Here is a 14416-nt window from a genome sequence, read left to right as displayed (position 1 = left end):
ATCCTGATGAATCCTGAACGGATTACTCTCTATTCAGAATGCATGGGGATATGCCTGATCAGTTCTTTTCCGGTATTGAGCCCCTGTGACGGAACTCTAAGCCGAAAAAGAAAAACGCTAGTGTGAAAGTACCCTCGTCCATATCTACTGTCTCCTGCAATTGCTCCAGCACCGAATCAGAAAATCCTCCTTCTGCTTCCTTTTTACCAATATCAATTTGGAAGTTGACAGACAGGTACTGAAAGACCAGGGAGCCAAGGAGCTGGAATGGAGCAGTAGGGTGCAGGTGAGTATCGATTTCTTTGCAGATATTATGCACTGAATAAAAAATTATTTGCAATGCTTCAGTGTTTTCTGTGAATTAGTTTAGTTCTTGCTTTTTTTCTGTGTGGCTATACTTGTTCACAAAACAGACAAGACTAGGGCAGGTTCTATAATTTGCGGTCTGGCCACACAGAGGTGGACAGTACATGGATGACAGCATTATGTCAGTGTCATCTAATACATTCCAGAACTGTAAGCTGTTTCACATGAGCGGATGCCGTGCGTGACATCCGCTGTGTGAATGACAGCCAAGACCCGCTGCGGACAGCAGAAGCACAGAGCATTAATATGGTTGATAATGCTCCGTGCCTCTCTGTGACCTTTTTACTACAAAATCACAGTGAGATAAAGTTTTCACCGTGATTTTGTAGTAAAGAGATCACAGAGAGGCACGGAGCAGCAGGTCTTGGCTGTCATTCACGCAGCGGATGTCACGCACGGCATCCGCTCATGTGAAACAGCCCTAATGGTTACATAGCATCATAAATCAATATAATTCTATGTGACCCCGGCAGTGCTGGCAGATCAGGCAGAAAGATGCGCTGCGGACTTGCAGCGTGACCCACGCTCATCTGCAAGAGGCCTTAAGGTATGACCACATAGTGCAATGCAGCTGCCTTATGGCTCAGTACCACATGGCCGCACAAGCTGAAGTGGGATCAAGCTAACTGATTAGGACCACATTGTTTATTCAGTCTTGATTGTTGATGGTAACCATGTCCATTCACAACCGAATAAACAATGCAGTTCAAATTTTTTGTTATTGTTAATACATTTTTATATAGGGTGATGTGTTTTTTTTTTTTACTTTATATTTAATAACTATTAGGCCTCATGCACACGAACGTTGTGTGCATCCGTGGCCGTTGTGCCGTTTTCCGTTTTTTTTCACGGACCCATTGACTTTCAATGGGTCCGTGGAAAAATCGGAAAATGCACCGTTTGGCAGCCGCATCCGTGATCCGTGTTTCCTGGCCGTGAAAAAAATAGGACCTGTCCTATTTTTTTCACGGCCAACGGTTCACGGACCCATTCAAGTCAATGGGTCCGTGAAAAATCACGGATGCACACAAGATTGGCATCCGTGTCCGTGATCCGTGTCCGTTTTTTCCTATCATTTCAATGGCAAACTTGACTTAGATTTTTTTTTCATTTTTCATGTCCGTGGATCCTCCAAAAAACAAGGAAGACCCACGGACAAATAAACGGTCACGGATCACGGACCTACGGACCCCGTTTTTGCGGACCTTAAAAAAAAACGGTCGTGTGCATGAGGCCTTAGGGGGCTAGAATCTGGATCTTTTGAGCCTTTGTCCTATTTAACCTAATACAGATGTATTAGGGTGAATAGGATTCTTAGGCTTCTTGTACATGACCGTATGTATTTTGCGGTCCGCAAAAAACGGATCCACAAAAAATACGGATGATATCAGCGTGCATTCTGTATTTTGCGGAACGGAGCAGCTGGCCCCTAATAGAACAGTACTTGCGGAATGCGGACAATAATAGGACATGTTCTACTTTTTTGTGGAACAGAAATACGTAAATACAGAAACGGAATGCACACAAAGTACCTTCCGTTTTTTTTTGCAGTTTGCAGACCCATTGAAATGAATGGCTCCGTTTACGGTCCGTAAAAAAAAACGGAACGGAAACTGAATGAAAGTATGTTCGTGTGCAAGAGGCCTCACACTGTCCCTGGTGAGCTGTGCCTTGTGCACAGTGCAGCATGGAGCTTACCATGGCAGGTCTGGAAGGCTTCAGTAGCTTCCAGGCTGCCATGGTAATCGATCGGAGCCCTGTGATTTCACTGCAGGGGCTCCGACCAGAAGGCAGAGGGAGCCGTATTCCTCTACCTTACCTCACAGGTGCCACGATCGCTGTTGATCTCGGCACCTGAGGGGTTAAATGATGGGGTTTGGCGTGATCACCATTCCCGGTCATTGCGGCCGGGGGTCAGATGTACGATACAGCCGGCACCCACCGCATATGGAGCAGGCTCATTGCAGCAGTCTGCTCCATACATTCCCTCAACCACTGTGCCGTACTCGTACTCGGAATCCCCTGAGGAAGCGACTTGCGAAACGTGCATTGGGGTCTGAGCCATATTGGTCTGTATACATTTCTTTTGATGTATTCCCTGATGAACTTTACATGTTATTTATTGCACTATGCACTTTTGTTACCCCCCATTATTTATGGTCATATAGATGGGTTTGCACTATGCAGTAACAAATATTATTGTTTTCTATGGGTACTATACTATAATACCAAGTTCATTATTGGGATTTCTTCTTACTGATATGTGGCTCTATTCTTGTATATGCCGCCGTGCTGCTGCTGCTGCTGATTTTAAAACTGTGCATTACTGTTTGGTAAGAAATGAATAAAGAATAATTGTGCTGTGTATATATCATTTTGGTGCGGAGATTCTAGTTGCTTATAGTGGTTACCTATTGGAGCCAGTGTAGGTTGGTGTTATGTCTAAGGATATAAGCCAAACCAGTCTTCTTCAAAAGAAAATGACGCCTGTCCATAGCTGTTGTGGAGGTTAACGAGATTGTCTGAGTTATGAAAAAAATTATAGCACTAGAAATCTGATGGTCAGCAATATATAACTAAGCAAAGCAAGTTTTAGGCAACAAAAATTATATTTCCTCATTTCCCTAGTTCTCTTCTGGCTCTTTGTTTACATGCAATAACAACAATATCTGAGGTTTTCTCAATGAATATTTGTGCCCCTCCCCTGCTCTGCAAAGGGAGTGGATAACAGTGCTGCCCTGAGTGATATGTCTGACTGCTGGGATACTCAGCAGCATGTTGTATGTGCTGTACAATGACATTGCTGATAGACACAGAATTTCCCCCCTACCTGTTCTTGTGCAATGCTCTGCATAACCCTTTCAGTCTGTCAGCTCTGTGTCTGCAGGATGAGGAGGGAAGATCCTGTGTCTCTTCACTGCCTGCAGCTGCTCAGTAAGCCTCCAGCCCTAAGTCTGTGCTGCAGAAGGGGTTCGAGTTTCCTGAAGAATCCAGGGAGAGGGCAGAGGGCCGTGCAGGGGTGTGTGGCCAGCACAGTGACATCTGTACAGACACATATCTGCTCTCTCAGGCTTGTGCATGAAACATCATCAGAGCAGGGAGAGAAGCTGACATCACAGGTCATGTGACACTCTGTGAAATCTGAGATATAGTAAGTTCATGGTAAAGCCCTTACATTTGCCTAGTTAGAAACAAAGAACAAAAAAATAACTCTGAAAAGTGACAACCCCTTTAATGACCTTTGTCAGCACAGTGCAGGCCTTAGATATAAGTCTCGAGAGATACTCACTACAAGAACTATTACAGTTTTATAGAGTTTTTTTGCTTATTTAAACCCGAATTGGGATTGTATCCAAATTCTTTTTTCTACTCCTCCTATTAAAATTCACTCCTGCTTTTGAATATATAAAAAGAATGTATCAAAAACTATACTATGTGAACAAGGTCTTACATTACTACTGCTGAGGTTCGCCATGGTACTCTATTAATTCTGAAAGGATTCTTCTTTATTATTTTATTTTATCATTTCCATACAGCTGAATGCACAAATACAGGATGTTTTCTAGGCAGCCGGTCAGTTTATTATACTATCTTCATGGGTGGAGGCTGAGCTGGAACGGTACCAGGTGTTCCTTGCAGAAGAAGCCGCTCTGGATTCTGTTACAATTGCTCTTTCTGAAGTGACGCCATCCTTCTTACAGAACAGTTTGTTAAGAAACTGAAACAGAAACATGTCTGGTTTATTAAATGATGCCTTTTATAAATTGTGACATAGGAATATACTATATATGTGATTGTATTGTACAGTATATGAAAAATGCTAAAGATCTGCAATAATAAGTGAGACTAAAGGGGTTGTGCAATAAACTACTTTTCACTCCAGAGTGTCTTTTCATCAATTACTGTAGCATCCAGTCCTTTTGATTATTATAATTTTTATTTTCAGATTTACCTAATCTGTCTCTTACCCCCCATGCTTGAATCCTACTTCCTGATTTGTCATGTTTCTGCTATCCCATTATACCTTAGGGCAGTGAGAGGTGTCCTGACATCAGCAGGACATGTGACACTAACCCCGCCCCTTATTCTTACCAATGACGCTTCCTACGTCCTACATTACAAGGGTCCACTACAGGACATAACCTACAGCAACTGAATATCAGAACAGATTTGCCCTTGAGTGTAATAGTAGGCTAATAACTTTAGAATGAGGCAATTTTAATAAATGGTGGTATTTGGGGAAAGGGATATAACAGCAATGTATGTTGGATGGGATACACTTATATTAGTGGCACAACCCCTTTAAGGTTTGCTGCAACTGTGTGCTTAAACCATTAACATGTCAATGAACTTTCAAAAAAAATGTGATATGTCATAGTGCATCAGTACTCAGACTCCCACCAATCATTAGAGCAAAGAGAGAATTGCTCACATAGCTCACTCTCTGTACTCACTGCAGGTGACAAGCTCAATGGAAAGTCTACAGTCCATCTTGATTCCGTCTCTTGCAGCAAGGATAGAAAGCTAACTATGTGAGTGCTTCTCTCCCCTTGTTCCAATGATCAGCAGGAATCTCAACACTCAGATCCCCACCAATCAAAGCCAATTCTAGTAGAAAGATTGTAGTAGAAGCAATCCAATGCAAGGGAACCTGTCATCAACTTTATGCTGACCTCACTGAGGGCAGCATAAAATAGTGACAGAAATGCTGATATCAGCGGTGTGTCACTGATGAGCTTATAGTAAGTGGTTACTGAGAACCAGCATCATAACCATTGCAGCCCAGGCCTGGAAAAGAGTCCAATCTACCTGAGAAGAGTCCTGGTTATACATAATCTCCTGCTCTCCCGCCCACCTGCTGATGATTGGCAGTTCTCTCCTAGAGAGAAAGGGAGAAAACTAGGTAGAAGACTGTCAGTCATCAGCAGGTGGGCAGGGAGAGCAGGAGTCCATGAATAACCAGGACTCTTCTCAGGTGGCTGTGACTCTTTTCCAGGCCTAGTCTGCAATGACTGTGATGTTTGTTCTCGGTAACCAACAAACTTTAAACTTTTAAATGACAGACCGCTGAGATCAACTCGCCTGTCACTACTTTATTTTACCGTTAGTATGGGCAGCACAAAGTTGATGACAGGAGTCTGATGTGGGAGCTATTTTCAATGAGCAGTGGGCAGAAGTTGTGGCATCCACTCCTGATACCACACCGTAGATCACAACTGTCCTCAGTAGGGTGTATAGCAGGGGCGGGCTGGGACGGGGGGCAGGGAGGCCGTCTTTAACAAATAATTATTATTTCTAATTTTTTTTAATTTCTCAGGGCCGCACCGCCGATCACCACAGGCGGCGCGGCCCTGGATGTAATTGTGGCGGTGGTGGCAGGGGGCACTAGTGGAAGCGCTCATCTCCATATTCATCTGTATCGCCGTTGAGGCTTCTCCCTCCACTGTTCTTCTGATAGGCTGCAGGCATTGTTGCCTGCGGCCTATCAGAGATCGGCTCATTATCATCGCGCCGCCTGAGCCGGGCAGCACACAGCGCGGGACACAGGCCGGAAGAGGCCTGCATCGCATCGCTGCTGATGGAGGTAAGCATTAGTGTTTTCTCATTTATTTTTCTTTGCGGGGGAGCTGGCATTTCTTACAGCCCCATTTTTTTGGGGGTGGCATTCTGGGAGCATTTAATTCTTACCCATTTTGGGGGGGCACTATGGGGAGAGGAGCACTATGGGGGTATCTGGGGGCTCTAAAGGGGCTATTTTTATTATTAGCACATTATGGGGGGCACTATAGGGGAGAGCGGCACTATGGGGCATCTGGTGTCACTATAGGGGCATTATTTGGGGACACTATGGGGAAGTGGGGACTCTAAAGGGGCCTTTTTTATTGGCACATTATGGGGGGCACTATGGCATCTGGTGGCACTAAGAGGGCATTTTTTACTGGCACATTATAGGAGGCACTATAGGGGAGAGTGGCACTATGGGGCATTATTTGGGGGCACTATGGGGGAGTGGAGCACTATTGGGGCATATGGTGGCACTAAGAAGGGGCATTTTTTACTGGCACATTATTGGGGAGAGGAGCACTTTAGGGACATCTGCTGGGGGCACTAAGAAGGGGCATTTTTTTACTGGCATATTATGGGGGACACTATGGGGAAGGGCGAGAGGAGCACTATGAGGGCATTTACTGGGGCACTATATAGGGGTAGTTTATACTGGCATACATTATGAAGACATTAGCCCAACTGCGGGCACTAAGCAGGGGTATTTCATGTACTGTCATATTATAGGGAGAATTATTACTACTAGGGGGCATTATGCGGAGCTTTACTACTACTGGGGGGCGATGAGGAACATAATTACTAGTATGGGCACTATAGGGGCATTATTACTACTAAGTGTGCTCTGGCAGAGAATTATTTCTATTGGTGGGATTTTGGGGAGCACTGTTACTTTGGGGGGCAGCCTGGCATAGTATCAGCTTAGCACAATTATTTTTGGGGGACATTATCTTTATACTATTAGTGTCTGAGCGCAGTTATTTTTTAGAGCACTGTGTGCCAATAATTGTTGAAGGGGGCACTATCTGTATTTCCAGGAGGACTGTTTCTGCAGTATAGTATTGGGGGTGGCAGGAAACGGTGTTCAGAAGATGTGAAGATGATGGAAATGTGGGAAACTAATGTCTGTTTGTCAATCTCTGCAGAGACGGGAAAATCATCATGGCGGTCTGGTCTGAATGGAGAAGAAGAGGAAAGAGAACGTCTGCAACAAAGGTGACATCACTGGATGTAAGAGGTATGTGGCACTATGTAGGAGAGGAGATGCTCCGGCTTCTCCCCCTGCCATTTGCAGAAGGAGGATTCAGAGCTGGGTGAGGACGGTCAAGGGGGGTAGCAGACCACGGGCGGGTGGCAGATAGTGGGGGGAACCACAAGCCTTGAGCAGGATCTGGGGAGAGAGGAGAGCGGAGGAGCTTCCTGGCTGTAGCCTGCTGTTTATTGTATAATGTTAAGCAGGCAGTGGAGCCAGGACAGACCCCCCCCCCCCCCTCTCCGTATGATGTGTAGAGACAGGCCTCAACAATAGAATTTCAGCTGTACAGTGTTTGTTAGGAGTGGCCTTTTATATGTAGGAGGGGCTTTTAATAATGGGCGGGGCTAAAAATTGGCCACTTGACTGGATTTGCCTCCCAGGACTAAGGCTGCCAGCCCTCCCCTGGTGTATAGGACACCCCAGTTGTTATTGAAGATGAGTCTCAAAGGGGTTGTGCAGCCAGTACATTATGATGACCTATCCCAGGGATGGCCAACCTGAGGCTCTCCAGCTGTTGCAAAACTATAACTCCCAGCATGCCCAGACAGCCTATAGCTATCAGCCTACAGCGGGGCATGGTGGGAGTTGTAGTTTTACAACAGCTGGAGAGCCACAGTTTGGCCACCCCTGATCTATCCTCAGGATAGTTTACCCATATCATGTAAACTAATAAATTGGATATTGAATTATAGCAAACAGGACTGCCAGCGCTCACCTCAGGTTTTCTATAGCCTTTCTTGTCAATAAAATCTTTAAAGGCAATAGTTCCATGAAGTTGCAGAAGTTCTTCATCCTGCAATGACAGATATTGTGCTCATGGCATTCTTTTTCCACATTAGGAAGAAAACTGTGCTTTTGTATATACAGTATGTATACAGACTATTCCAACATAACCATCTCAATCATATAAGAATCCGAATGAAGAACTGCAAATGACGTAGACTGAAATGCAGAGGATGTGGATCCGTTGTGTCACTGAATAGATTTGGCTTGGGGCTACTCCTAATAGCATTATCTAATTAGCCCCCTTGGTCTTCATCCTCTAACCCCTGTACAGAAATCTGGACTCCAGTGCAGGGGAACCACCAGGCGGCCACCTCTTGGAGTAGTCTTTGTTCAAGTGACTGCTGACCAATGGGGGACAAAAGACATCAGAAAAGGCACAGAGGGGTCAGGCAAAACCATAGTACGGAACAGGCCAAGGTCAGGGTGGGCATCTCAGGGTCAGTACGGAGATCAGGCAGTGCCAGTGTGCCAACCAAAACCATCCAGTCTGCACCCCTTAGGGTGGTCTTAATGATGACCATGCTAATCTTTTGCTGGCTTTATTTCTTCCAAATTATCCTTCAAAGACTCCATGTCCTAGAAAAGTCAGCAAGATGCAGAGAGAGGAGTAGCTGGATGTTACTGATGACTTATTCTCATCAATATTAGATGATGTGGAAAAGGAGGAAAAGCAGATGGCAGAAGAAGGGCTCCCACCTGTAGGGCAGGAGAGTGCTGGGGTTGGAAAAGTGGGTACAGCCCCTGTTTAAAGGTGTCACGCTGCCATTAACAATGCAGACCGACTATACAGTGCGGTCCTCATTAATAAATGGCCATACCCTAAGGCAGACTGGCCTGGGTATACCTTATTTATAGCATTTTGTGACTAAATAATTTTGAACAAATAAAATTTATTGACAATTTTTTTTAAAAACTTCGCTCATCTCTACAAATAATCATGGCATGGAGTGTTTACTGCATGTGATGGAGGCATATTGTAAAGTGGAATGTATTTAAAGAGACAGAAAATTACCTTTTTCTTAAAAAAAAAAGATACCTTTTGGCTTATTCTTTCTGTTGAATGTGGACCTTTCTTTTCTGTGGCTGGATCTTTCAATGGCTCATTGACGTTCTGCATTTTCCATGTTTTAGGATCAAGGTACCAAGCTCCATATCTTGTTTTTACCCAACTTGGACAGTATGTGGATTCCTGTAAATGGGAAATTATAACTACCATGCAGTTGTATTTCCACTAATATTTATTAGAAATAAGACAAAATAACCAGTTAGTAAATCTTGAGCTAACCCCCTCAAAGTCACATAGCAATACAAAATTTTGAAGTCATAAAACACTATGTTATCAATTTCATAAAAATAAGGTGGTCAAAAATGCTTTCAATCACTGTGTAAATCTCCAGCGGAAGGAGCATGGAGTAGAGTAAACAGAGGAGGAACAGAGGACATGGAGAACCAAGGGATGGAGCAATAAGCACGGTAAACAGGAGAATGAGCGATCGAAGGAAGGAGTAGGAAGAATGTTAAACAGAGGAGGAGGCAGGAGCCATGAAGGACCAAAGGAAGGAGCAGACATTATAGAAAAGACAGAAGCAAGCAGGGAATCAGGGGGTAAGAAGACACTGAGGAAAGATCATGTGGAAAGGCAAATGGGGAAAAAGAAGAGAGTATGGGGGTCCAGAGGAAAGATAAGGGGAAAATGGGGAAGAGGCAAAAGGGTTGGAGGACCAGAGGACAAAGGCAACAGAGGAAGAAGCAAGGGGCATCGAGAATCTAAAGAAGTAACAAAGACCATGGGGAACAGAGAAGGGGGTGTAGAGGACCAGAGGAAGTAGCAGGGAATATAGGAAACAGAGAAGGAAGGAGAGGGCATGGAGGACCAGATGAAGGATCAAGGAATAGGGAAGATAGCAGATGGCACAAGGGATTGAGGAAAGAAGCAGATATAGGTGCAAATGATAGCATGGTGTTCAGGAAAACTTTGTCTAAGCTTTATTTTACTAAAAAATAACTTTAAAGGGGTTATACACATGGCAGTATATACATGCAAACATACAGTAACTGCAGAATAAATATAAAATGCAAAGACTGTGATGATTCACTGTACAGGACCTCTTTCACTATGGCTTGATTTCACATGGACTGTGCTAAGAATAAAAGGGGTTATCCAATTTCTCAACCCCGCCCCCCCCCCCTTCCCCCACACTCACACACATATGTGTCGGGCACCTCACCGGTAATATACTTACCCTGCTCCCCACTCCCAACGCCGCTCTTGGTCCTCGCACCACCGCTGCTGCTTCTCCCTGCACACGAATGAAAATATCCTGTGTCGGGGGGGGGGGGGGGCAGCCAATGGCAGGCGGGGACAGGACCAGGAGCGGCACTAGCAGTGGGGTAAATATATTACAGGTGAGGGGCCCGGCACACGTGGGAGGGTTTTGAGAAATTGGATAACCCCTTTAAGTCACTAGATTTACCTTAGATTGTTGTGCGTTCCTTGGTTCTGAGGTCTTTGTTGTTCCTTGTTGAAGTGACATTCCTACAGACATTCTTAGCTCTGGTGGCACATTGTTGAGCTCTACTACATGGATTGGGACACTGAGGGCAGGCTTTGTCTCATAACCACTGGCAAATAAACTGAAGATGGTGGACTCATTGACATTGCATGGCTCCCCTCCCTGCAAAGAATGAGACATGCATGGAATAAACTGGCATTTAATGATTAGGCAAATTTTAATATGTAACTGATAAGATTTCCAAACTTGCATATACATTTCTCCATGTGCTCACAGCTTTGTCTACATTGTATTGCAAGAGTTGTATGTGTTCTCTTCCATGACACATAGCTACTTGCATAAGGTAAGCATTAACAAAAGCAAAAGTATAAAAAGTAAATGTATAACGAAAAATGAAGACTAACAATCTATATACACCTGTACTGCAAGTTCTTTAGAATCATAAAGTAAAATGGTTTAAAGGGTTTGATCCCAACTTCTAAGAGCCATAACTTTTTTTATTTCCATTGACAAAGCCGTAGGAGGGCTCGCCTTTTGCAGCACAAGTTCTGTTTTTTAATGGCACGATTTAGTGTACTGTATAATGTACTGATACTTTGTTTGTGGGGTGGAATTGAAAGAAAATCCAGTTTCACCATTTTTATTTTCTTGGATTTTTTTTTACCTTTAGGCGTTCGTTCACCATGCCTTATAAATAATGTCATATTTTGAAAGATCAGACATGTATGGACTGAGTAATACCAGTTATGCTTAGTTCTTTATTGTTTACACTTTTACATGATAAATAGGAAACAGGCGGATATGTTGAACTTTTAATATTTTAGTTTCTTCCCACCAGGGGACTTACATCATCCTATTAAGCCCAACCTTTGGTACAGCTTAATAGTAGTACCAAGATGGTAGGTATTCAGGCTTTCAATATACTGCCAGCTACCATGACAGCCGAGTTATCTCTGATCCCGGCTGTTGAAAGTGGGTGTCAGCTATATAAAACAGTGGCAAATTGCCACGTATGGAGAGGTCTCACACTCCATAGAATCCTTCCACAGCTGTATTGCCCATGTAAAAGCCTACCACTCAGTTCTGTAGTATTCACTCATTATATGGTACTTTACATCAGTTTCATGCTGGACCAGATTTGGGCACAGCTCCTTCATTATAGAGAGCTATATTTTACACTCAAATGCTGTTGAGCTGGTCTATCTCCAGAACTCCCATGAAAATTAGTGCAGCTGCGTGCGTGGCCTTGTTCTCATGATCGTGGGGGACCGAACAGTAGGAACCCCACCGATCTAATAGTTATCCTCTGCACTGTGGAAATAAAAAAATTATGTGGCCACACAAAAGTATGTGCCAAAACCAGCGGGGGCGCCTCACCACTAATGGTCAGCTCACAGACAAAAAGCCAAACATTTTGCGGTCATTTACTAACAGCACTATGGCAGTTTATGGCGCAAAAAAATCCAAGATCCCGTTTTGTCACATGCTGAAGTTTTGTGCCGTCTTCGCCAATTAGGAGTGGGGGGAGAGGACACATGGACTGCTGGAGGTGCACCTAATTTATGATGAAGCATGCACCTTGTCATAAATGAGGTGCTTTCTCCAGCAGCGCAGAGTGAAAACAAAGGCCAACAGTTTTAATGTGAATTGAGTTAGTAAAATCCTTTCTTTACATATGTATAGTTTCTTATTGTTTTCACAAGGCTAAAGTTCATTTTATGTTTTTAATCATTAACTTACCAAGGAAGTCACCCAATCACAAAACTCCTTAGTCACTTCCTTGATATTTTCATCTAGTACAGGAGTGAAAGACTGTGTTGTCTTGGACTTTTTTTCTTCAGGAACAGGCTCTTGGTTAGAAAGCCATTTATATGGATTTTTGGGCCTGGATTGCTCACTCCTGCAACAATAAGAGTACAAGGAACGTAAAATCAAATGCCCAGAAAGGTTAAAACCACCTGATGCAGAACAGTAATGCCAATGACCTCCATGGTGCTAGGCGGAGATTGCCCATGTGCGTTCAGCAGCACCATATGATCTTACCCTTAGGCCCGAGTGAGTTCCAAACTCCAGACTTGCAGTGTGAGTATACAGCAGCTCCCGTCCTGACCTCCCAGCACTGACGGGGTCGCATAGAATTATATTGATTCAATTCAATAACATCAGACCGTGAGCACACGTTGATACAGCCGCATGGACTGTTCTTCTACACCACAAGCAATAGCTACTGTGTTACAGCATATCTGAAGCTATAAGATACACAGCAAGTCGAGCAGCGTTTTTTTCACAATCAAACAAATACCTGTCACTACTGAAGACAAGCCGTGCCCTATTAATATTTATTAAATAACTGTGCCATCAAATACATAGACTTGTTGGCGCTACTATATAAATCTACATATGTAGCATTAAAAATAAAAATATGCCTGTGTATGGACATGAATATGGAAAACTATAAAAACTAAGTAGACTACCTTTTTATTTTTCATTTTTTTTTTTTTTGTTCTATCATTTTTTTCCTTTTCTTCTATTTTTTTTCTATTTTACCGTGAGGGTCCCGCGATAATTATTGAATTGAGGGATCGAATGTAATAACTATATCATTAATTCCTTTATCATCTAATCTATCAGTAATTCTGAAGTCATGTTTTAATAAATACAATATTTTGGTATACACGTACCAGGTGTGTGAGAGTGCCAGCTTTATTCTTCATGCACTTGTCCATAGCAATACTTTGCTTTTTCATAAGCTGGAGCACCCACCTTTTCCATTTTTGCAATAACAGTGAGCCGCTATCCCGTGTTGGTTAAACCGTTGTCTACAGTATACATGGCGTTTAGAACTAGGCAGACCTGCGTTCACTTACATTGATGATTGCCTTGTGCTTTCTTCACGTGATTTCACACTTTGTACTTCCTGCTGCTCTGCTGGTGTGAGGCTAGGAACGTTCTCTTCTTCCTGATCCTCTGGTATACCTTCATAGGACCCTGAAGCGCTCCTTAATCTCATCTCAGGGTCCAGGATGCCCACAATTTCTTCAAACAGCTTCACAAATAAAATAACAAGGGTCCAGGTAATTTTACATTACATACTGGTAAATAGATGTGTTTATAAAGGGGTTAATACGAAAAATATATAGCATGTCAGTAGAGAAACATGTAGGAAAATCTCAAGTAACCTGAAAATGATTAGGACATCTATGGGATCTGTTAGGGTATGGCTACACGGCGCGGTCATGTGATGCTCGAGTACCGCAGCAGGCTGTTAATGGCTGCGCTGTATTAAAGGTGCCACACAGCCATTAACCCCCCAAACAGTGAGGCCCTCATTAGTTTAATTAGAGCCTGCTGTGGCCTGTACGGGCACGTTTTAAGTGCCTCATGACCGCGCCGCGTGGTCGGACCCTTATCCAGATTATCCAATAAAGGCTCAAATGTCAGCTTGTGATAATGTAACACACATTCATCATACATACATCATCTTATATAGAACAGAATAAGGTGGGGGCTGTATATAGTCATACAGAATGAACAGTCATATTACACAACATGATACATCAGAGAGATTTACAAAGCAAAATTTTGTTTAGAAAAAAATGGCATTTCTTCTGTCTGCCAAATCTATTACTTGTTTTTCAGACACTCTTTACAGGATGTGACTCAGAGGAGTCTGGAGGCGCAAGATTTATGGAGTCGACATCAACAGAAAAGTGTGTAATATGTCTAGCAAGATTCACCCACAGAAGCCCTGTCTGCTATGAATGTATCACATAAACTCTAATAGTTTTTCTATATAACTGCAAACACACTCAGTATGGGTCATCAGTATCTGATCATGGGGGTCCAACTCCCAGTGTCCCCGATGATTAGCTGTTTGAAGGGACTGCGGCGCTTCGTGAGTGCCGCTGCCTCTTCCTAGGTCAGTGATTTCACC

At 43.5% G+C, this 14416-nt stretch overlaps 1 protein-coding gene across 3 annotated transcripts in view; it reads right to left on the bottom strand.

The window, feature by feature from the left end:
- Nucleotides 1-3880: 3880 nt before the first annotated feature.
- The window catches only part of LOC122926811 (protein FAM47E-like), a 29048-nt gene continuing 18512 nt past the window's right edge, over nt 3881-14416 (bottom strand). For 2 of the 3 annotated variants that reach the window (XM_044278312.1, XM_044278325.1), the window contains exons 3-8: nt 13350-13528; nt 12223-12382; nt 10444-10644; nt 8982-9158; nt 7899-7976; nt 3881-4084 (exon numbers count right to left, since the gene is read on the bottom strand). In XM_044278312.1, the coding sequence (XP_044134247.1) occupies nt 3941-4084; nt 7899-7976; nt 8982-9158; nt 10444-10644; nt 12223-12382; nt 13350-13528 (939 nt within the window). In that variant the 3' untranslated portion in view covers nt 3881-3940. The remainder of the gene's footprint in view (nt 4085-7898; nt 7977-8981; nt 9159-10443; nt 10645-12222; nt 12383-13349; nt 13529-14416) is intronic. The other variant, XM_044278317.1, reaches the window with a different exon arrangement.

This window comes from Bufo gargarizans, chromosome 1, assembly GCF_014858855.1.
Source record: "Bufo gargarizans isolate SCDJY-AF-19 chromosome 1, ASM1485885v1, whole genome shotgun sequence".
Taxonomy (NCBI): domain Eukaryota; kingdom Metazoa; phylum Chordata; class Amphibia; order Anura; family Bufonidae; genus Bufo; species Bufo gargarizans.
The sequence above is the reverse complement of the archived record's forward strand: the minus strand, read 5'-3'. Positions and strand labels throughout refer to the sequence as shown.